This window comes from Leucoraja erinacea, chromosome 7 (genome assembly GCF_028641065.1).
Source record: "Leucoraja erinacea ecotype New England chromosome 7, Leri_hhj_1, whole genome shotgun sequence".
Classification (NCBI taxonomy): domain Eukaryota; kingdom Metazoa; phylum Chordata; class Chondrichthyes; order Rajiformes; family Rajidae; genus Leucoraja; species Leucoraja erinaceus.
In genome coordinates this window covers 68,345,206-68,369,199 of record NC_073383.1, presented here as the reverse complement: position 1 = coordinate 68,369,199, position 23,994 = coordinate 68,345,206, and the positions used below count along the sequence as shown (strand labels likewise).

General features: G+C 45.2%; 1 protein-coding gene across 2 annotated transcripts in view; it reads left to right on the top strand.

The window, feature by feature from the left end:
• si:dkey-219c10.4 (high affinity cGMP-specific 3',5'-cyclic phosphodiesterase 9A) overlaps window positions 1–23,994 on the top strand; it is a 73,764-nt gene that overhangs the window by 35,329 nt on the left and 14,441 nt on the right. For both annotated transcript variants that reach the window (XM_055638727.1, XM_055638726.1), the window contains exons 2-8: window positions 4,732–4,893; window positions 6,513–6,564; window positions 7,370–7,472; window positions 8,112–8,254; window positions 10,470–10,529; window positions 17,886–18,063; window positions 21,109–21,231. In XM_055638727.1, coding sequence (XP_055494702.1) covers window positions 4,732–4,893; window positions 6,513–6,564; window positions 7,370–7,472; window positions 8,112–8,254; window positions 10,470–10,529; window positions 17,886–18,063; window positions 21,109–21,231 — 821 coding nt within the window. The remainder of the gene's footprint in view (window positions 1–4,731; window positions 4,894–6,512; window positions 6,565–7,369; window positions 7,473–8,111; window positions 8,255–10,469; window positions 10,530–17,885; window positions 18,064–21,108; window positions 21,232–23,994) is intronic.

Here is a 23,994-nt window from a genome sequence, read left to right as displayed (position 1 = left end):
TCTATGTTTGGTTTCTCCATTGCACAGTATGAACACCAAATGGCGTACATAAGATTAAATAAAAATTCAAATGAATCACTAGGAAGATTGATTTGGTGCCTGGAAGGTGGGAAGAAATGAGGTGAAAGGATCTCTGGTGGTTACATAGATGTGGAGTTCAAGGTGGAGATGGAAGATCAGACCACGGAATCAAACAAGAGCGATACTGTCAAAAGGCTGAAAGGGGAGGAGATTATCTGCTGAATAGTGAATTTTCTTGGATCTGTTGATTGAGGTTGGAATTTCTTGTTCTGTCAAGGAGCAAGATGAAATAAAAATGAGAGCAGAGATCTAGGAAATGAACAACATGCAGTCAAACGCTCTGTCAACCATGGAGGAGAAGATATTTTGGCGGCACCTATGTGGAAAGTCAGAGCAAATGCCACAGACAAAGGAACTTGGAGAATGGACTGGAACCGTTATAGGAGACTAGACCAATTGGGTCCCCTCAATGCGCATCCCGTCCCCTCAACGTGTGGTTGTGGGGGGGGGGGGGGGGGGGATGGGGGCGGCCTGCGGCGTCACACCCACACTAACCACCCCCCCACATGCGGGGAGGGGGGGAAGAGGGGAGAGAGGGGGGAAGGGGGGGGGGAAAGGGGGGGGGGGGATGGAGGGGGGAGGGGAGAGGGTGGCACAGCGCGTGGGAAACAGTGCACAGGCTGTGCGAGCAGACCCATTGTGACGTCATCAGCTCATTTATTTTCTAAGTTATTTGAAATTTTTGAACATTTTCTTAAATAACTCAAGAAACAAAGCTCGAAATTTTCAGCTAAGCCGACTTTTGACATCACGGGATAAAATCTCCAGGAAAATGTAAAAATGTTACCATCAGAGCGTCGTTTTTTTTTTTTTGCAGTAGTATGATCGCGCACACACACACGCACGAGAGAGGGTGTGCTGAGAGGGGGGTGAGGTGAGGGGAGGGGGAGAGGTGGGGAGCAGGGAAGGGGAGGGAGGGAAGGAGGTAGGGGTGTGTGGAGGGGAGGGGGTTTAGGGGAGGGACGGTGGGGGAGGGGATGGAGGGGAGGAGAGAGAGAGAGAAAAAGAGAGAGAGAGAGAGAGGGAGAGGGGGGTGGGAGAGGGGGAGAGGAGGGGAGGAGAGAGGGGGGAGAGAGGGGGGGAGGGGGAGGGAGAGGGGGGGGGGGGAGGTGGGGGGGGGGTGGGGGGGGGGGGGGGGGGGGGGGGGGGGGGGGGGGGGGGAGAGGGGAGAGGAGAGGAGGGGGGAGAGGGGGGGGGGGGGGGGGAGAGGGGGGAGGAGGGGGGGGGGGGGGGGGGGGAGAGGGGGGGGGAGGGGGGGAGAGGGGGGGAGGGGAGAGGGAGAGAGGAGGGGAGGGAGGGAGTGGGAGAGAGAGGAGGGGAGAGGGGGAGAGGAGGAGAGGGGAGAGGGAGGAGTAAGAGGCAAGAGAGAGGAGAGAGAGGCGAGAGGAGAGGAGGGAGAGAGAGAGGAGAGAGAGGAGAGAGAGGGGGGAGGGAGAGAGGGGAGAAAAGGGAAAGAGAGAGGGGAACAGAGCCTTTTTACTTCAAGGGAGAGAAGGGGAAAGAGAAGGGAGAGACCCCCCAAACAGACCATTTGCAGGCAGTGCTTTTTTTTTCCTCAAACTAACCATATTGTCATTTTCAAACCACATTATGGGCACTCACAGCTGTGGAGACATTTGTTCAGTCATTCAGAGCTCTGATTGAGGCACACCACTTGCAGAGACTGATTGAGGCACACCACTTGCAGAGGTAATTGAGGCAGACCACTTCCTGGTTTTATAGTCCTTCCCCCTCCCTCCAGCAGGGGCAGCAGAGAGAATGGGGAATTTTGTAAAAATATTAATATCTCTGTCATTTTTCATCGACGGGAAAAATCCTCGGCACACATGCGGAGGAGGGGGGCTCTGAGCGAGGTGGCCAACAATGACGGCCGTAGGTTCGGCGTTCTCTCGGAAATCGCAGCACAGATGGCCAAAACCGGTCAAGAACAGAGTTTTTCAGTAATATAATAATAGATAGATAAGACAGGGTAGGAGGAAATGTAATCAGGATAGCTGTGGAAGTCTATGAAGAGGCAATATGACCAAATTTAAAGTATTTTTACATACAGACCAGAATTTATGACTGAAATACATTTCAGAGACAATGACAAAGAAATGAAACATGTCTCTTGTCGCAATATGATTTTTGCTCATTTAACCTAAAGCATATTTGATACTGAATGATAAAATGGTACCTGGTTTGCGATTTGTAGGTACAGTATATTAATTAATATACTTCAGATTTTGGCTGAACATCTGATGTTGTTTGAACCTCATGCTTCAGAAGTAGAAGAAAACAAAGGTACAATTATGCTTGGCCGCTGTGAACATTATGCACAAATGGAAGGGAATTCAAATTTCAATGTGATTAAAAGCTCTGTACCAAGCAGCTAAGTTACAGATTTACTGATGAGGAAGGCTCAACTCAATTATCATAATGTTACTGGTGAGAGCATTGTGTGTTTTTTTTGTTTCCAGGATTATTCCCTTCTTTGGGGTATGGGCTAAGAAGGGTTGCATTTTCAATGAATCATTTAAAAATGCAAGAACTCAAATTGTATTTGTTCCAGAGGAGATTTCAATCATTATCAAACAAGTTAAACGTCTCCAGTAATCAAAGACCAGTGAATTTCAATAAATCTGAAGTTGTTACAATAATTTGGCCCTAGTAATAAATCAATTATTTTAATCTAGTTATCTTAAACTGGTAATAATTGGTTATACAGGTAAGGCTCAGACAGTCAGAATCATTTTTCCCAGGGTGGAAATGTTAAAAATGAGAGGGCATAGCTTTAAGGTGACGGGGGAAAAGTTTAAAAGAGGTCTAGAGGGAAGTTTTATACACAGGTGGATGCCTGGAACAGCTGCCAGGGGTGTGAGGGAGGCGGATATGGTTGTGGTATTTAAGAGGCTTTTAAATAGACACATGGGTATGCAGGGAATGGAGGAATATGGATAATGTACTGGCAGAGGAGATTAGTTTAACTTGGCACCCTGTTCATCATGAACATTGTGTGCCAAAGGGCCTCTTCCTGTGTGATAGTGTTCCATGTTCCAGAATCCTGGATATTTATGCTCTAAGGTTTGAGTTAACACACAGCCTTCACCCTGGAAAACAAATGAATAAGAACGAAAACAAAAAATGCTGGAAAAACTCAGGCAGCAACCATGGAAAGCGAAACACAGTTCACATTTCAGGTCCCAGATGTTTTTCTTGTTGTTGTTTCACATTTATAACGTCTGCAATATTTTTCATTTTCAATGATTGAATGAGAGCGGATTGTATCAAATTATTTGAGACATTGAGCTGAATTAAAATGTTGGATTAGATCCAACATGTAATGTAATGCTTGCCTGCTGGACAATTGGACATAGCTATACATTGATATAAGAATGACAGGAGGTCCACCATCATGTGATGGCCAGCAATAGCGGTTGAGGTTAGTGGAGGCAAAAGCTGCAGAGTAAGCAAGAACCCTGTTTTTGCATAGGCTTTTCTATTCACAAGATGCCTCAAAATAAATTAGAGTTGTTCAGCACGGAAACAGTCCCTTCAACCCACCATATCCATGCCAACCTTCTTGCCCATCAACACTAACCCTGTTTGCCCAAATTAGGATGGTATCCTCTATGCATTGCCTATTTTAGTCTCTGTATAAATCCTTCTTTAATGTAGTAACTGTATCTAATTCCACTACCTCCACTGGCAGCCTGTTGCTTAAGTACCCTCATGTGGTAGTAATTTGCGCAATAAGGGAATCACATGAAAAATAACTTAATGGGGAGGTAAAAGGGGACACATAATCCATCCTTTATACTAAACAACCAAGTGATGCGTTTCTGTCCACTTCCAAAATCTGGTTCCATTGAAGTAAAAGAAAGTGAATTACAGAAGTGAAGTATGGCACATAGCCATTGCTCTACTGTGTGTGGTACAAGCAACTAAGGATAAACATCTACCATGCAAGACTCTTTTTGTGATCGATGGAAGAAAGAATCATGACAGGAACACCACAGGATCTCTTTATACTTCTTTCTATTGGGGCACAGTATCTTTTACCATGAACAAGCAGATCGAGTTTTGGCAGAGTAAGTCTACAGAAGACTAACATATAGCCTTGCTATGATAATGCATCAGCCCACATTATCTGAAGAAGCTTAGTCTACACTTGTTTCGAGTTGACGAAAAGTATCAACATCTTGGACTTATCTAATGCTGTTCATGTAGTGCCACTGTAGGTAGTCAATTATCTCACAGTCCCACTAACCCATGTTGGGTCCTGACTTCTGCTGTTGCCTGTGTGGTCCTTTCCTGTAACTGCATGGGGTTCCTCTTGTCCCCAAAATATGCTGGGTTTTGGGTGAATTGGCTGCATGATCATCACTAACGTAGGAGGGCGGTGGAAGATCCAGGGGGATGAGAGCAGAGATGGGAGAAATAGACTTGATGTGGTTCAGAGCTCTGTCCACTGTATGGCTGAGGGTAAGCCCAAGATATTTTGCCGCTCTCTTAGTTCTGGTGAAGGATCTTTAACTCTGTTTCTCTTTTCACAGATGTAGCCTGACCTGCTGAGTATTTCCAGAATTTTCTGTTTTCATTTTGTAATTCCAGCATTTGTAGTTTAAAAAAAAAATGTGTATTTACATGCCTTGTACTTATGTCTTCCAGATATTTTCCGAGCTGCAGCTGAGGCTGGTCCCCATGACATCTTGAAATTGTACAACCAAAAAGGCAACATTATAAACATTTCACCAAAACTGGATTCTAATACTCAGCAAACCCAATACAAACTGGAAGTTGTTGCTGCTGACTGTAAGACTGAGTCCTTGGGTGAGAACCATCATTGCAATCCAATCCGACCTGTACAGGCTAAGAACAGCATATTGAGTCATTCAATGCAGAGCACAGAGCGAATCACGATGATCCGATGGAACGCTGCAAAGCAGGTCTATATGACATACTATGGGCAAAGCAGTGCAATGCAGCACCAAGTAGAACAATTCAACAGCATGGTACATGCAGTGTAGTGATGTGACAAGCATGGTAGTTATTTTAGTTTATTGTCTCGTGTACCAAGGTACAGTGAAAAGCTTTTGTTGCTTGCTAATCAGCAGAAGAAAGACAATACATGATTACAATCGATCCATTTACAGTATAGATATATGATGAGGGAATAACGTTTAGTGCATGGTTAAGCCAGCAAAGTCCGATCAACGGTAGTCCAAGGGTCATCAAAGAGGTGGATAGAAGTTCAGCATTGCTCTCTGGTTGTGGTAGGATGATTAAGTTGCCTGATAACAGCTGGGAAGAAACTGTCCCTGAATCGGGTGGTGTGCATTGTCACACTTCTATACATTTTGCCTGATGGGAGAGAAGAGAAGAGGGAGTGGGCCAGGGTGCGACTCGTCCTTGATTATGCCTTGAGTATACATAGTCAACAGAAGGGAGGTTGCTTTTGTGATGGCCTGGGCTGCGTCCACAATTCGCTGCAATTTGCAGTCGTCCTGGATGGAGTTAGTTCCCAAACCAAGCTATGATGCATCCTGATAAAATGCTTTCTATGGTGCATCTGTAGAAGTTGCACCGTATACATGGGTATATATGGTATACATATAGGGTAGTGTGAGTCTACAATACATGCAGTTTAAACTGTCTTGGCAGCATCGTAAAAATAGTGTAGAATGATTCAACTGCATGGTATATGTACTATAGAGTGAGTCAACAACATGGTATGTAAGTGTGGAGTGGTTAAAATAAACAGTATTTTTCAGCAGCATGACCTGTGCCATGTGGTGCAAGTCAACACAGTTGAAGAACATTGCCATTAAAATAATTGATAACTGTTTGGAATAATCCAATAAACCTTTGGGATTATTCAAATGTAATTCGACACTATGATGGAGGGATTAATTTAAACTAGAAGATGATCTCTTACATCACTTTCAGGAGAATAGAAACATTACATGGGTCATTGCCTCTGAGGCGTTCACAGCAGGGCAACACCTGTGACAAAATCAAAGATGGCAATCCCAATTTACTGATCCAAGCATGGTTCCTGGCAAACATTTAGTTTTGTTTTCAATGCTTATGTTTAACAATTGATTGCAATTACACATTTTGACATCATTAATACATTGAAACAATGAAATGGTTTAGTAACTTACTGAATAGTGAAAGGCCTGGATAGGGTGGATGTGGAGAGGACGTTTCCACTAGTGAAAGAGTCTAGGACTAGAGGCCAAAGCCTTAGAATAAAAGGACGTACCTTTAGAAAACAGATGAGGAGGAATTTCTTAAGTTAGAAGGTGATGAATCCATGGAATTCATTACCACAGATGGCTGTCGAGGTCAAGTCAAGGGATATTTTTAATACCACAGTGGAGGTTTTGATATCAGAATATTTATGTATTAAAGGCAGGTCGGTGATGAATCTTATTTTCTGCTTACAGGTTCCGAATTGGCATCAGCATTGGGATTTGATTTATCTGCCATGGAGAAAAGGTCTGTAGTTCAGACGTGATAATTTTGCTGTGCTAATAAACTGTTGTGGTACTATTACTGAGGGAAATGAGCTGTCCAACCACTGATGTCTCTTCTTTCGTTTGCTAAAATTCTTAAGGGGTTGGACAGGCTAGATGCAGGAAGATTGTTCCCGATGTTGGGGAAGTCCAAAACAAGGAGTCACAGTTTAAGGATAAGGGGGAAATCTTTTAGGACCGAGATGAGGAAAACATTTTTCACACAGAGAGTGGTGAATCTCTGGAATTCTCTGCCGAAGAAGGTAGTTGAGGCTAAAGGGATCAGGGGGTATGGAGAGAAGGCAGGTACAGGATACTGAGTTGGATGATCAGCCATGATCATATTGAATGGCGGTGCAGGCTCGAAGGGTCAGGCTCGAATGGTCTACTCCTGCACCTATTTTCTATATTTTTCTATGTTTCTATGTCAATGTTTACAAATCAGAGAGAGAATTTACTTTAGAGATACAATGGGTCCCACCGGGTCCGTGCCGACCAGCAAACACCCCCGTAAACTAGCACTGTCCTGCACACTGATGACAATTTACAATTTATACTGGTCAATTATCCTATAAACCTTTACGTCTTTGGAGAGTGGGTGGAAACTGGAGCACCCAGAGGAAACTCACGCAGTCACAGGGAGAACGTGCAAACCCAGTACTGACAGCACTTGTAGTCAGGATTGAACCTGGGTCTCTGACACTGTAAGACAGCAACTCTACCGCTATGCCACTTTGATCTGATTGAAATGAGACCACAAATAATCCTTGCAAAATCCTTGTTTTCAGGTTACAGGTGCTGGAGAAGAAGATTCTGATTGAATCTGGAGAGATGCCGTCCATTGTTTATGAGATGAAAAATCGTGTGGAGTCATTTTGGGAGAAACTTGAGGTAAGATCTTTCAATTTTATTGATGATGAGCTTCAAACTAACACATCAGCTCAATGCACACATTGAACATTTATGTGTTCTGTTGTGCATTATCTATAGATCTTTGTTGTGGACAATGTCCCAATTAAAATATCCACCAATGTAGGGAAAAGTTGTTAATGTTTATTCAAATTTAATTTATTTTTCAGTTGTTTGTCTCAGGCAAAGTAAAGTTGTATCATTAAAAATAATCAAAACATTTTTTTGTTGCTTCTTTACTGCTCCCATGCCTTTCAAGAAAGTCTTTCTCAAGAACTAATCTCCAGTTTCCCCATCTCCTCCAGTTCCTCTGTGTTGTATCAAACATGGCTGATAGTTAACAGTGGAATTCAAACTGGATTGCATTTACAGTTCAATAAGAAATAAATCACATAATGATACGGATAGCAGAGTGCATTATACTATGACAGTGTACTCACTTTATACTCATTCATTATACTGCAACAGCATACTCATTTGCACTCATTCATAATACTATGACAGTGCATTTAGAAACATAGAAACATAGAAAATAGGTGCAGGAGTAGGCCTTTCGGCCCTTCACCACTGTCCTCAAAATCTAAAGCATTGTTTCTTATCACAACTGTTTAACATCCATAGAGTGTTGAACACCTCAGCTGGCTTGGACTGTTTAAAGAACTGACAGATGGGACGAACAAACCTTCACCCTTTTATCACAAACGTGCACTGAGGAAGAACAAAGAAGAATGCCAGCAAGTCATGGAAAAGTATTTGCAGATGAGGTATTGTGTTTTCTGGAGATGTTTGGGTGGTGAAGGTTTTGGCTAACTAAACTGATCTACACATAGTATTTTATGCTGGTATGGAATGATGAGCTTGACTCGTGAAGTACAGTTTGTTCTGAAAAAATGGGTTCAATGGTTCATTATCATGACATGCACAGAGGTACAATGAAATTCTTTTTTTTTTTGCACACAGTTCAGTAAAGTATTGTTATACATAAGCACAATCCCAGATAGAGTACAAAAGTGCATATAAATAGTCCAATACAATTAAAAGTTGAAAAGGAAAACATCGCCAAAGACATATGAATTTGCATTTAGTGTTTGGTAGACTACTTAGGACATGTCACAGTTCTTCGCAAGTAATAAGTTTGTTTAATTGCTAAGGTGACAACATCTGTAGCCCATGCTTGTATACTGCAAAATGATTTGGATATAAAAATTGAAAATTATGAAAACACTCAGGAGACGAGGCCACATCTCTGGAAAGAGAAAACAATTTAACTTTTCAGGTTGGGGACCCTTCATCGAAAATGATGTATTGGATACTCCTGATTGAGGATATTGACCAACATCCTTCTTTGAGTAGTGTGCTGAGATGTTTCTATTTGACTGCTAGGTCTGGATCCAAAAACATCCCTTCTGACATTTAAATATTTTTGGGGGTGTGGCACTGAAGTGCAGTCTAATCACAAATAGTTGAAAGTAAATTATTTCCATTCCTTTTAGTATCATAAAAAGAAAATGGGTAATGACAGTTTTTGGGTAGAATCATAGAGTCATGCAGCATGGAAGCATGTCCTTTGGCCCAACTTGCCTACGCCGATCAACATGCCCCATCTACACTATTCATAGAATGTAGACAAGTACAATGCAGAAATAGGCATTTGGCTATATCCCTATAATCTATCCTATCCATGTACCTGTCTAAATCAGATTAGATTAGATAGCCTTTATTGTCATTCAGACCGAAGTCTGAACGAAATTGTAACAGTCATACATATAATACAATAAAAACAACAATAAACACATATTAACATCCACCACAGTGAGTCCACCCAGCATCTCCTCACTGTGATGGAGGCAAAAGTCTTAGGTCTGCAGTCTCTTCCCACCTCTTCTCCCTCTGCGCTGAGGCTGATACCCCCCCGGGCGATGTTATAACAGTCCCGCGGCTCAAACATCGCGGCCCGGGGCAGTCGAAGCTGCCGCCCGCCAGTCCTGCAGACGCAGCCGCTGGCCCACGGCCGAACCCCGGACTCAGGCCACCACCGCCAGAACACCGTCCCAGCCACCCTCACGTGAGTACCGTACCGTCTTCAGCCTCGGACTGGGCCACCCCGACATGGGCGCCGAACCTCCCCTGGTCCGGGGCGCCCCGACTTGGGCATCGCTTCTCCCTTGGGCTGCGAGCGCCGCACCTCCCCGAGCTCGGCCGCTCCGGCAGGAGCCTCGTTCCAACCTCGGGCTGGCCGCCCTCACGGGAGCGTCACAACCTCTCACGGGAGCACTGTTCCAGCCCTGAGCCGGACCACCCTCACGGGAGCGAGCTCAGGGCGAGTCTAGACGGTCTCTGCCTCGAGAGCCTCGAGGTCGTCGGCTCCATTAGGCCTCAGCGCAGACAGTGGCAGAGTAGGGGAATACAACAAAAAGGTCGCAATCCCCCCGCAGGGACTTCAGACTGCAAACCCCGTTTCCAACCCACCCCTCCCCCCCCCCCCCCCCCCCCCCACAAAAACACAAACTAAAAAAAAACTAGACTAACCAAAACAAAATAAACAACACAAAAAACACAAAAAAAACGGGGACTGCCGGTGAGCCGCTGCAGCCAGAGCCGCGCCGCCGCACTAACCGATTATGTAATATGTAATGTTTTAAATCATTCTAGTTTATTGAAGCCATTGTTAGTGTGTTGACCAATGTCTTGATCAAGATTATCTTAACCCAGCTGGAGGTTTCTTCAGCATATGGTATAAATTAAAGAATTGGCCAAACCTGTAAACCTAGAGTGCAGCAAATGTTCTTTTAATTGTAAGAATATTTGCTTACTTTATCTCTTACAAGAGAAACAAAACCTTGGATAGAAATCCAGACTCAATGATCTCTGAGGAATGAACTTGAAGCAGCTGTGCTGAAATAACTTAAAGGAGAGATTAAAGTGAATTGCCTGTGAAATGAAAAAATATTAAAATCTTTTCTCTTATTTTTAATGCAGCAATTTAGAAGTCACAGAGGAAGTCAGGCAGTACCTGAAGACACCGACCTTTGATAACTGGTATGCTAGCCCTTCCATTTCAGAGGAGCATTATTATTATGGGTATCAATTAATTATATTGCTCAACTGATTGCTTAAAATGAGACAATTGTTAATCATATTAGCAGCCCAGTAATGCTTGTGAATTACTATAGGAGCCTTGGACAGCGTTAGCACTCAATGAAATTATTTGAAGCATCTTTGCAGATTTTTCCTTTTACAGCAGGCAGGTCAATTTTAAATGAGAAGCTGTACTAAATGGTTGATCGATGAGTCAGCAGAGATTATATAGAATCTCCATATGTGATTCCAAGCACCATCCCAAACACGCCATTTTTTTGATATAACAGGAAATGCTGGAAAGATTCAGGCCATCAGGCAGCAGCATTGGAGGGAGAGAAACAGAGTTAATGTTCCAGGTCACCCATGATTTAGTTTGCTCTTTCACAACTCAATGTCTCGCTAAGAAGGAAGGACTCTGATTTAACTTTTCCAGATCCCAAATGAATGCCCTCAAACATGGTGGATTCATAGAACGTAGAAAAGTACAACACACAAATAGGCCCTTCAGTCCACAATGTCTATGCCGAAGGTAATGCCAAGATAAATTAATCTCATCTGCCTGCACATAATTCATATCTCTCCATTCCCTGCATAGCCACGTGCCTATCTGAAAGCCTCTTAAAGACTACTATGATACCTGCCTCCACCACCATGTCTGGCAGCATGATCCAGGCACCCACCACCCTCTGTGCATAAAACGTGTCTCATACATCTTCTATCCATCTATCTATCCATCTATCTATCCATCTATCTATCCATCTATCTATCTATCTATCTATCTATCTATCTATCTATCTATCTCTAAAACTCAGATCTTGTTATCTTCTGGTTTGTGCAGTCATTCTATTTGCTCAAAATGGTACGATTTTTCACCAGCTTACTCACCGTTTTCCTCTGCTGCGATTGTGCCAAGTTTTCTTCCGATTGAGGGTCTAATGTAAAAGTTAGCGTGGTTTAAAAATCGCGCGTGCGTAGATTGATCTACTCCCCTGCCAGTCGGAGCTGCATGGATTGGTCAGCCCCTTCCCGCGCCATCGCGTCTTTACTGGAGCTGAAGGAGGCTCTGCAGGGCCGGCGGACGTCTCCAACCAGACACAGTTTTTGGAGGGACCGGAAGCGGTCCACCCCGGTGCGGAGACCAAACGGAAAATAGAGACTCTGATCCCGGCGGAGGAGAACGTCCAGCAACCAGCGCCTGCTGCAAGTCCACATTGCCCGCTGTGAGTCCACATCGCCCACTGGTGAGTGGTGGAATATTGCATTGGGGGAACGGGTTGTTGGGCGAACGGGTTAGTGGTGGAATATTGCGTTGCGGAATGGGTGAGGGACCAGGCCTCCCAGATGACTGAGACCCAACGGGTCCCACTTTGTCTAGTCTCCTTTAAAATTTGCCACCATTAGCTTAAAACCATGCCCTCAAATTGCCAGTTGTGCCCATTCACTTTCTCTCTCTCTATGTCCCATCCTATTTTCCCCTCTCATCTATATATTTATACATTGTTCTTCAAATTAATATCACCATCAAAGCTTCATCCAAGTCATGACAAATCGATAATATTCTAGTTCAGATCTTTGGAGAACATCATTTGTCACATCCTGCTGATTGAAGAAAAAACTTTATAGAATAAACTAAACTAAACCAAACTAAATTAATATTGCTTTACTAAATTTCTTGAGAGAAACCTCATCAAAGTTCTTCTTGTTTTCCATATAAACCACATTCATGAATGCTCCCTTATCTTGTTAGTACACAGTCTTTGCACATCACATATGTAAAGAATGTGTTAAAAAAAACGTTGCTTTAGCCATGAGTAAAACAAAATACAAACAATGTTTTTTACTTTCCAAGGTTATTCACAAGGTTGCGATCCATTTTTAGTCAGCAGAATATATGAAGACAAGGAAATTGATGGTGCACACAGCATGAGAGGACAAAAGCATTTACTCCTTTGTTCCACTGTGTGCCAATTTCCATTGACAACATCAAATGAAGCAGTGTTTGCACCTGCTGCATTAATATGAAAATGAAGTCCCCCTTAAATCTCTGGAGTCATTTAAAGTGCATTTAGAAACATAGAAAATAGGTGCAGGAGTAGGCCTTTCGGCCCTTCGAGCCTGCACCGCCATTCAATATGATCATGGCTGATCATCCAACTCAGTATCCTGTACCTGCCTTCTCTCCATACCCCCTGATCCCTTTAGCCACAAGGGCCACATCTAACTCCCTCTTAAATATAGCCAATGAACTGGCCTCAACTACCTTCTGATTGTATTTAAATACGATATATCTGATCTGTTTGAATAACATGCAACATAAAGCTTTCCACCGCAGTACACATGACAATAATGAACAAGCCTAATCCTATCCTGCTTTGGCTTTGGCTTCCACGGGTGGGTGTTTCAAGGAGCAGCTGATTTACCAGTGCCACTCTCAATGCCTTTTATCAAAACCAATCCAGTGTCTTAAATTTCAGCCCCAAGTAACAACAGCAGAGATAGACAATATATGTCCAGAATTCTGACCTTTTCCCTCTTAGGGGGATTACTATATATAGTTTGCTATTAATGCCATCAATTCGACACATGTTGCATCATGGTATCTTCACATATGTAAACTTTGTTACTATTTCAAATAAGAGCAGAGATGTTTTCCTTGGTGGACTACATCAATATTTATGACTTAATCTAGAGTGCAGAATATAGTTATCAGTATTGTAATACATCAGTTCTGGAGACAATGTCCACAAAGAGAGAGCTAAAGTGAACAGTACCCTAACTTATGGAAGGACCATTCAGAAGACTGATAACAGAGGGGAAGAAGCTTTTCTTGTGTTTGGTGGTGCGTACCTTCCGGGTGGCAACCAGATGAAGAAGGAATGACCAGGGTGGGACATTCATCCCATTACAACAGGTGTTGTGATACAGATAACAGGTCTGTGGAATTCTCTGCCTCAGCAGGTTCTCTGGATGCTTTCAAGAGAGAGCTAGATAGGGCTATTAAAAATAGCAGAGTCAGGGGATATGGGGAGAAGGTAGGAACGGGGTACTGATTGGGGATGATCAGCCATGATCACATTGAATGGCGGTGCTGACTCGAAGGGCCGAATGGCCTACTCCTGCACCTATTGTCTATTGTATCCTTCTCATACGTCCCTCTGACCAAACAATATTCTTCTGACCTCATTGATACGCCAAAAGTATCATGCTGCATCAAGATCTGCAGGTAGCTGACTCTGTTGTAGTTATATGTTTGAGTCTTATGCCTCCAATGAATTCTATGCTCCTAGGCTGACACTTTCTCTTATTGACACTGAATGCCAATCTCCTATTGACATTCAGGGAAACCATGAGAAAATAAAAATACATCTCACATCTCTGCTTCTTACTGAAACCTTGGCATTTGGTGATGTCCCATAAGCTTGATAATTAGTGATTGAAAATTATTTTATTGCTTCTCCCATCCTACGTGCGATTTTCATGCCATCATCAGTATATTACATAAATTGGATTGTATAACAATTTCTTGAATTAGTAGAGATACAATGGTTGAATGGCCTGCTTCTCTGTTGTATAATTCTGCCTTTAATGGATGTTGCTTGCAAAAAGATTGAAAAATAAATTGTAATTATGTCTGGCAAATACTATAGAGGTACATAATTAATCTTAACGGACAACAAAACTATGAACATCATCTGGATGGTTGTTTATTGCCATGGTGCTGTTTACCAATTCTATTCAGAAGAATAATTGCCAATTCTACTGTTAATTGGATCTGCTATGTGTCTTTCTTTAGCATGATTTAAAATGTATCATGTAAGTAGTAAGGCTCTTTTAATAATTGTATTAGCTCTCCCAATTAATATGTGTGTCAGAGCCTTTGCCTTCATATCTGACCAAACAATATTCTTCTGACCTCATTGATACGCCAAAAGTATCATGCTGCATCAAGATCTGCAGGTAGCTGACTCTGTTGTAGTTATATGTTTATAATCTCTCTCCCCTCTCCCCCCTCTCCCCCTCTCTCTCTCCCTCTCTCCCTTACAATTTTCACTGTCAATATCTTACTAGTATGGAGTCATTAGGATCAATAAACCTGTCCCCAGACGCCTTATTAACTGACACAAGAAAGGGCCTGTCCCACTTGGGTGACTTTTTAGGCGAGTGCAGGAGACTCTGCGCTCGCCACATGTTCGCTGGTGGTCTCTGGTGAGTCTCTTTCATGGTCGCGAGGAGTTCCCGCATTCTGGCTACTGGTCTGGGAACATGTTGAAAAATTTTCTGCGACCAAAAATTGGTCGCCATGGAGAAAATCGATAATTTTGTAGTTGTAGATGCAGTTGTAGTTGGGTAGTCATGGGTAGTCGAGCTAGTCGTAGATAGTGTTAGTTATATGTCTTTACTGACCGGTCATTTTCATTGGCTCATTGGGGGGAAAAAACTTATATAGCTGACTCGCATAAGAGTTTTCAGTAGTTTGTAGAAATGCACGCCCTGCTATTCTGACTTTCTTTTTCCAGCTGTTGGGTAAAAAGTTGTCTGGCTTCTTTAAAAATGTACCTCCCTCCCCCTCTCTCCCTAGGCTTTGACCCCCCCCTTCTAGTCCTTCTTCCCCCTCCTCTCTCCCCCCCCCTCTTACCCTTCCCCCCTCCTTCTCTACTTTTCTCCTTCCCCCTTCTTTCTTCTTCTTCTTTCCTCTCCCCCTTTTTCTATCTCCTATTCTCCCTTCATCCTATTCCTTCTCCCCTCCCTTCCTCTCCCCCCTCTCTCTCCCTCTTTCCCCTTCCTCTCCTTTCTCGCCTTCTCGCTTTCCTTCTCTCTTTCCCCCCCCTCTCTCCCTCCCTTTCCCCCCTCTCTCCCTTCCTCTCCCTCTCCATCTCTTCTCCTCTCCCCCCCCTCTTCCCCTCCCTCCCCTCCCCCCTCCCTCCAAAAACCTCCCCCCCCCTTCCCTCTCCCCCCTTTTTCTTCCCTCCCCCCCCTTTCCTCCCTTTCCCCCCCCCCCTTCCTCCTTTTCCTCTCTTCCCTTCCCCCTCCTCTCTTCCCTCTTCTCTCCCCCTTCTCCCCCCTCCTTCTCTCCTCTCCCCTCTTTCTCTCTCTCCTCTCTTCTCTCCTCTCCTTTCCCCCCTTCTCTCCTCCCCCTCCCTCTTTCTCTCTCCTTCTTCCTCCCCCCTCTCTTTTCCCTTCTCTCCTCCCCCCCTCCCCCCCCCCCTCTCCTCTCCCCTCCCCTCTCTCCCTTATCCCCCCCTCCTCTCTCCTCTCTCCTTTTTCCCTCTCTCTCTTTCCCCTTCTCTCTCCCCTCCTCTCCTCCCCTTCCCCCTCTCCCCCCCTCCCTATCTTCACCTCTCTCTCTCTCCCCAATCTCATTCTCTTCTCCTCCCTCTCTTCCCCTCTCTCCCTCTCTCCCTCTTCTCCTCTTTCTCTTCTTCCCCTTCCCTCTTTTTCTCTCCCTCCCCCCTCTTCCTCCCTCTCTCTCTCCTTTCCCTCCCTCTCTCCCCCTCCTCCTCCTTCTCCTCTCCCCCCTCTCTTCTCCTCTTCCCTCCCTCCCCCCCCTTCCCCCTCTCCTCCTCCCTCTTCTTCCTCCCCTCTCCCCTCCTCCCTCTCCTCCTCCCCCCCCCTCTCTCTTCTTTCTTTCCCCTCCCCTCTTTTTCCCCCCCTCTTTCCCCCCCCTCTCTTCCTCTCTCCCCCCCCCTTCTCTCCTCTCCCCTCCCCCTCTCCTCCCTCTTCCTTCTCCTCCCCCCCTTCTCCTTCTCCCCCTCTCTCTCTCCCCCCCTTTATTTCTTCTCCCTCCCCCCCCTCTCTCTCTCCCCCCCTTTCTTTCTGGTCTCCTCCTCCCTCCCCTTTCTATCCCCTCTCTTCCCCTCCTCCTCCCTTCCTCTCTCCCCCTCTCCCCCCTCCTCCCTTTTGCTCTCCCCTCCTCCTCTCTCCCCTTCCTCCTCTTTTCTCTTTCTTCTCCCCTCCCCCTCCTCCTCTTCCCCCCCCCCCTCCTCCCCCTTCTCCCCTCCCCTTCCTCCCCTTCCCCCTCCCCCCCCCCTCTTCCCCTCCTCCCCTCCCCCCCCTCCCTCCTCTCCTCTTTCCCCCCCCCTCTCCTCCCTCCTCTCTTCCCTCTCCCTCTCTCCTCCCTCCCTCTCTTTCCTCCCCTTCTCTCCCCCTCCTCCTCCCCTCCCCCCCCCCCTTCCCCTTTCCTCCCCTCCCCTTCTCCTTCTCTCCTCTCTCCTTCTCTCCTCCCTCTCCCTCCTCCTCTTCTCTTCCTCTCCTCTCCCCTTCTTTTCCCCCCCCCCCCCCTCCTTCCCCCCCCCCCTTCTCTCCCCTCTTTCCCCCCTCCCCCCTTCTCTCCCCCCTCCTCCTTCCCCCCCTTCTCTCTTCTCCCCCCCCTTTCTCCTCTCCCCCCTCCTCCCCCCCCCCCCTCCTTTCTCTCTCCTGCTCCTCTCTCCCTCTCTCCCTCTCTCCTTCCTCCTCCCTCCCTTCCTCCTTCCCTCCTCTCTTCTCTCTCCTCCCTCTCTCCCTCCTTCCTCCTCCCTCTCTCTCCTTCCCTCTCTCCTCCTCTCCTTTCTCCCTCTCCTCCCCCCCTTCTCCTCCCCTTCTCTCTCTCCTCTCCCTCTCCTCTCTTCCTCCCCCCCCTCTCCTTTCCCCTTTCCTCCCCCCTTCTCCTCTCCCTCTTCCCCCTCTTCTCTTCCCTTTTCCCTCTCCTCCTTCCTCCTCTCCCCTCCCCTTCCTCTCCTCCCTCTCCCTTCTCCTCCCCCCCCTTCTCCGTCCTCCCCTCTTCTCTCTCTTCTCCTCCTCCCCCTTCTCCCCTCCTCCCCCTTCTCCTCCCTCTTCTCCCTTCCTCTCCCTCCTTTCCTCCCCTCCCCTCCCCCTCTCCTTCTCTCTCCCTCTCCCTCCTCTACCTCCCTCTCCCCCCTCCCCTTTTTTTTTAAAGAACTTATCATACCCTGTGCTAGCCATCTTAACCTTTCTGTTCATTGCAGTGTGTGTCTGTGTCACCTTGGCTTTGCATTGTGTGAATTTTAGACAGCGCGCGCCCTCTTGCCCTGGTCCCCGCCTGTGTGTTTGTGTGTGTTCCACTCTGACAGTCACCGTTCCAGTTCCTGGTTTTTCAGGAGGCTGGTTCTCTGGATACTTTCAAGAGTGAGCTAGATAGGGCTCTTAAAGATAGCGGAGTCAGGGGATATGGGGTGAAGGCAGGAATGGGGTACTGATTGACGATGATCAGCCATGATCACATTAAATGGCAGTGCTGGCTCAAAAGGCCGAATGTCCTGCACCTATTGTCTATTGAACTGAAATATGTTTTGATGTTTGCTGTACCTTTCATAACAGGCAATGGGAGGATGCAGAGATAATGGTTTTGCTTCAACTGATGTTCATTGATCTGGATTTCATGAATAAATTCAACATTGAAATGGAGGTCCTGCAACAGTTCCTCTTTGAGGTGTACCGCCATTACAACAACATTCCCTTCCACAACTTTCATCATTGTTTTTGTGTCACTCAGATGGTAAGACAAATACAAGCACAAATCAAAAATTGCATCACAAAGTAGTTGATTTTGTTTTTCTTACAGTTCATTCTTTGCTAAAGTTCTCAGCATATGCGTCATCTTACACGTTTCATCAGCTGGATGCAAGTCCCTTGTTCCTCCTCTTGAAACACAGAAACATAGAAAATGGGTGCAGGAGGAGGCCATTCGGCCAACACCGCCAGTCATTGTGATCATGGCTGATCGTCCCCAAACAATAACCCTTCTCCCCATATCCCTTGAATCCACTAGCCCCTAGAGCTCTATCTAACTTGAGGACATGGCTCTTTCACTTATTTCAAGGTGGACCACTTGTTGCAGCACACATTTAATTGTCTACTCCCTCTCTCCTCCTGTAAGGGTAAAATAACACACCTGAGAATAATTGTGCTTTATTTATCTGATGGGTGCAAGGTATTTGGTTAATAATGACTTTGCAACAGCACATCCCATTTAATATGGATTGGGATTTGTTGCGGTGGTGAATTGATAAATAGGGAGATGATGAAATTATTATTAACTAGCTTCAAGATGTATGGAAAATTGTGAGTGCAGCATAGATATCAATTATCAGAATAGTCTCTCTGTGCATTGCAAATTCATTCATGATAAGATGTTTATTTACCTTATTTATAAAAAATATTGCTCATGTATAACTCAGATTTCCATTTTGCAGATCTTTTGAGAACCTTGCTGTTAGGTTGATCTGGTTCTATGGTCAGGATATGCAGACTAGGGGAATTGTTTTGTGTGTTTCTGGTCCATATCCATCTGTTCTGATTAATCTAAACTGAGTTGGAGTGCTGGTAGGCCTAATTGCTTCCTGGTTGGCAGGCAAAGTCAGTCATTATGCTACTTCCTGATGTCTATCCATTGAATACTGTTTTTGTGGATTCTGCATGAGGACAGAATCACCTCACCTGTGATGTCCTCAGTGGAGTCATCTTCAACAGAAGGACAACCATAGTTCGAGAAGATATTACATTCCCAGAATTTTAAGAATAGTTAGACATGGTTCATAAACGCAGACTTACCAGTGATACTCTCATTCCAAAAATAAAGTATAATTGTAGAGGTATAACTGAGGTTCACACTTGAGTGATGAACTGCAGGTGTTCCAATGTGTTGGGACAACACCAAAAGGAGTGAACATCGGGCAAGGGAGAGGAGAGGAAATACAAAAAACCAACAATCAATGGAAAGTGCAGTCTGATCACATCAGAACAATCAGGCACTATCAAATCTAACAATCTACACTAAACTAATCAAATTTGAATGTGGGTTGAGGGGATCATAGATGCAGCACAGAAACATGCACTTTGTCCCAACTCACCCTTGACGACCACATTTTCCAACTGAAAATCCATCCAGCTTCAATGTTCTGAGTTGGTGATAAACACTCTCATGGAGACATCCAGCGTGGTATCAGGCCCTTTGACCTAACTTGTTTATGCCAACCAAGATGTCCTATTTACACTCATCCCACATGCCTGCATTTAGCCCATATCCCTCTGTTCTGAATGATCTAAACTGGGTTGGAATACTGCTAGCTGGTCTAATGGCTTGGCAAAGTTAGTAATTGTGCTTCTTACTGATTTCTATCCATTGAATACTGTTGTGGCAGATTTTGTATGAGGAACTCATTTACTATCCATGTATCTATCCAAATGTTACTTTATTTTAAGAGCCAGCTAAACAATTTTAGAAATAAATAAAAGCAGGAAAAGGGCCCTCGAGCCTGCTTCTTCACTTGCAAAGATAATGTTTGATCCACTCTTCCATCCACTCTCCTATTCCTCTTACTAAGATTGTGGGTTGGTTGTCTAATTGACCACTGCTGTGGAGGGGTAGAAATTGTGAGAACACAGGTTACAGGGAAGATGGGCTCTGTGAGCGTAAATGTTCTCTTTTTATGTTATTATAAAATATGGAATGTAGATTTCTATAAATTAATTACTATTGAAGCATTTGACAAATTCTTATCACATTTGGACAAACTAGAATATAATGTACATGTATAAATTGAATATATTTCTCTAAGATGTATTCAATCTTATTGAAACATATAAGATTATAAAGGGTTTGGACACGCTAGAGACAGGAAACATGTTCCTAATGTTGGGGGAGTCCAGAACCAGGGGCTACAGTTTAAGAATAAGGGGTAAGCCATTGAGAACGGAGATGAGGAAACACCTTTTCACACAGAGAGTTGTGAGTCTGTGGAATTCTCTTCCTCGGAGGGCGGTGGAGGCCGGTTCTCTGGATACTTTCAAGAGAGAGCTAGATAGGGCTCTTAAAGATACTGGAGTCAGGGGATATGGGGAGAAGGCAGGAACGGGGTACCGATTGGGGATGATCAGTCATGGTCACTTTGAATGGCGGTGCTGGCTCGAAGGGCCAAATGGCCTACTCCTGCACCTATTGTCTATTGTCTTTAAGAAAGAATTCTAATACTGGAGAAATCTCCAAAGTTATATTTACCATAAACTCAAGTCAAAACTTTTGACTTGAGTTTATTATTATTTTTCAAGGCTCTCTGTTGTTAGTTATGTTCAGGACATGGACATTTAATGGAAGGAAAGCTGAAGAATTGAATTGAATTGTATTGAATTGAATAAATTGAATTGAATAAATGTTATTAGCCAAGCATGTAGACATACAGGGAATTTGCATTGGTGCTTTGCTCGCAAGGATAACAACACGATATACAGTAACCATATAACCATATAACCATATAACAATTACAGCACGGAAACAGGCCATCTCGGCCCTACAAGTCCATGCCGAACAAATTTTTTTTCCCCTTAGTCCCACCTGCCTGCACTCGTACCATAACCCTCCATTCCCTTCTCATCCATATGCCTATCCAATTTATTTTTAAATGATACCAATGAACCTGCCTCCACCACTTCCACTGGGAGCTCACTGGTAGACAATTAAAAATAAAACATTAAACATCCGAAGAATAATATATAATACCAGAGTAAGGAAAAGTTGTAATGTTTCCTTTTTGGTTTTCTACAGATGTATGGGTTGATCTGGTTAACCGATCTTCAAAACAATATGGATGACATTGATATCCTGACCATGCTCACTTCCGCAATATGTCATGATTTGGACCATCCAGGTTATAACAATGCATACCAGGTAACAATATCTGCTCGATGCTAGATAACTCTTCTGTATTGTTATGCTATTTCTTCAGGCAGGTGGGACTTAGTTGACAGATAATTAATTGAAGTACACAAAAGGGCGCAAAGTACTGGAGTAACTCAGTAGGTCAGGCAACATCTCCAGAGAACATTGTTAGATAGGACATAGATGGCGGACTGCGAGGGTGATGCGCCGTTGTGTATGGCTGCTCCTCCTGCGGTCCGTCCTTTCTCCCTTTTTTATTTTTAGTCCAATTCCTCCCTCTCCCTCCCTACCTCCTCCTCTTAATCCCCCCCACTCTCTCTCCTCACCTCCCCGGGATCGCGATGTAAACCACCGCCAGCCCCGTTCCCGTTTTCCTCCACAACGTCGGGGATTAAGTTGTACTTGAGGTCGGGGGGGGGGGGGGGGGGAGGCTGCGGCCTGGAGCCGCGGGGGGGGGGGGGGGGGGGGGGGGGGGGAGGCTGAGCGGCCTGGCGCCGGGGGAGGCCGAGACTGGAGCCTAGTCCTTGCCCAGGGTCCCGCTCCTCTCCCTTCCCGTGGGCCAGGTGCGGCAGCGCCGCCGCCCCCAGACCCCGCCCCAGCCTCATCGCCGTGGTAACTTCAAATCCCACACACGCGGATACCGGGCCCACGCAAGGGGCGGCTGTCAGTTATTTTTAAATCTGCACGCGTGGATACCCTCAGTCACTTCCTCCCACCCTCCATAACCCCTCTCCCCTCCCTACCTCCCTCCTCTCCCTCTATCCCCCTTCTCCCCTTATCTCCCTTCTCTAAGATGGCGGACTGCGGGGGTGATGCGCTGTTGTGTATGGCTGCTCCTCCTGCAGTCCGTCCTTTCTCCCTTTTTTATTTTTATTTTTAGTCCTGTCTGTGGGAACTTTTAATTGGAAGTCTTCTTTTCTGTGGTGGGTGGGGGGGGGGGAAGGGGGAAACTGTTTTGATCCCAGTCCTACCTGGTCGGAGATGCGGTTTTCTTCCGAACCGCTTCTTCGTCCTCTCTGTGCAGCCTACCATCGAGCTGGAGCAGCGCTGGAGCAACGATTTCCTGCCGGGACTACGGCTTCGCCGGCGGTGCAGATGCTGGGACACCAACACCAACACGGAGCGGGCGATGGCTTACCGGATCGCCTTCGGGTAAGCTCCGGGGCACTGGGAACGCCGACTGCAACATCGCTGAGCTGCGGCTGCAGAGCGTCCAGCCGCGGGCGGGCGGCCCAGGATTTTAACACCACGGGGCCTGGTGTCCGAGTTCGCCAATGTCAGCGGTCCGGCCAGCGCGGCCTGAGAACTTTGGACATTGCAGTCTTCAGGGAGGAAGCGGCCGCTTCAGTCCAGGCCGCTGAAGAATGTTCACCCGACGCCGATGATCCAGCTTCGCGGCAGAGGGCCTGAAAAAATCGAGTTGGCTGAGGAGGCCACATATAGACCCCGACCTCGGGTGGACTATGAGGGGGAGAACTGGATATTTTTAGTGCCTTCCCTCACAGTGAATTCTGCTGTGGGGGGACGTTTCATGTTGATTTCTATAGTGTACTGTTCTGTGTCTTTTTTTCTTTTTTCTCTTTTTTGTTTTTGTATGGATATATTGACATTTGGTCTGTTCTATTAATTTAATCAAACTCTGTAAAGCACTTTGGTTCAAATACTGGTTTTGTTGAAAAGTGCTATATAAATAAAGATTATTATTATTATTATTATTGTGGGTCGAGACCCCTTCTTCAGACTGGATCTAATTAATTGCAGTAGCAGGAGGCAGCAAAAGTTGCCATTAGATTATTTCTACATCTTTATTGATTATCTTTATTTTTTGAATCTACACTAATTTGCCTTCAAACTAGTACAAAACACAGCAAATGAATACTGAATACTTTAATTTATTGTCATGTGACAAGTCACAGTGAAATTCTTTGCTTGCAAACTATGCCAAGGTATGCAGTAGTCGCCCTTGAAGGGCGCTTACAAAGTTACAAATTCCCCCCACGTCAGTTCCTCCTTTGCTCATCCCCCCCTCACACACGGTGGTCCCTCTATGCCGGGTCCCCATTGCCCATTGTTCTTTTCCCCCCCTCATGAATACACAAGATCTAACCAAAATGGTTGAAATGGAATAGTAACTAAACCAAAAGGGTAGCTGTAGCCTAGCACATTACTTGTATCAACAGAGCTCTGCTTGATCTGTGTCCTGCATGTAGAGGCTACGTGGCTGGTTCAATTCCACTGCATTTTACTGCAATCGACAATTAGCCCATCTGAGATTCAGCAAGGCAAGTTAACGCTATTTTCAAAGTAGACTTTATTTATTAAACTGTCAAAAGCATTCTTCAAGTCAACGTCACAAGTTCTGTTAATCAGGGGAATCAAGGAACTGCAGATGCTGGTTTACAAAAAAATACACAAAGTGCTGGAGTAACTCATCAGACCAGGCAGCATCTCTGGAGAACGTGGATAATTGACATGATACGGATAGGAAAAAGTTGCTTAAAACTGCAATTTGCATTTCAATATTTATGAATATCAGAGACATTTGAAAACAATGTTAGTTGCTTTTGGGAGCAGTGAGCTACTGGGCTCTGACTGCCTGAGATCTGGTCATCCCTCACAATGCTGTACTTTCTGAGCATGAATTGTACCTGCCCTGAATTGTACCACAGTTTTTGTCAGTACATCCATAAAATGTAAAGAAACTGATTGCTTGGGGGCAGAATCTGTTTTAGTTCAACCCATTAAGAATAATCTGTTGAGAATTATTTTGCC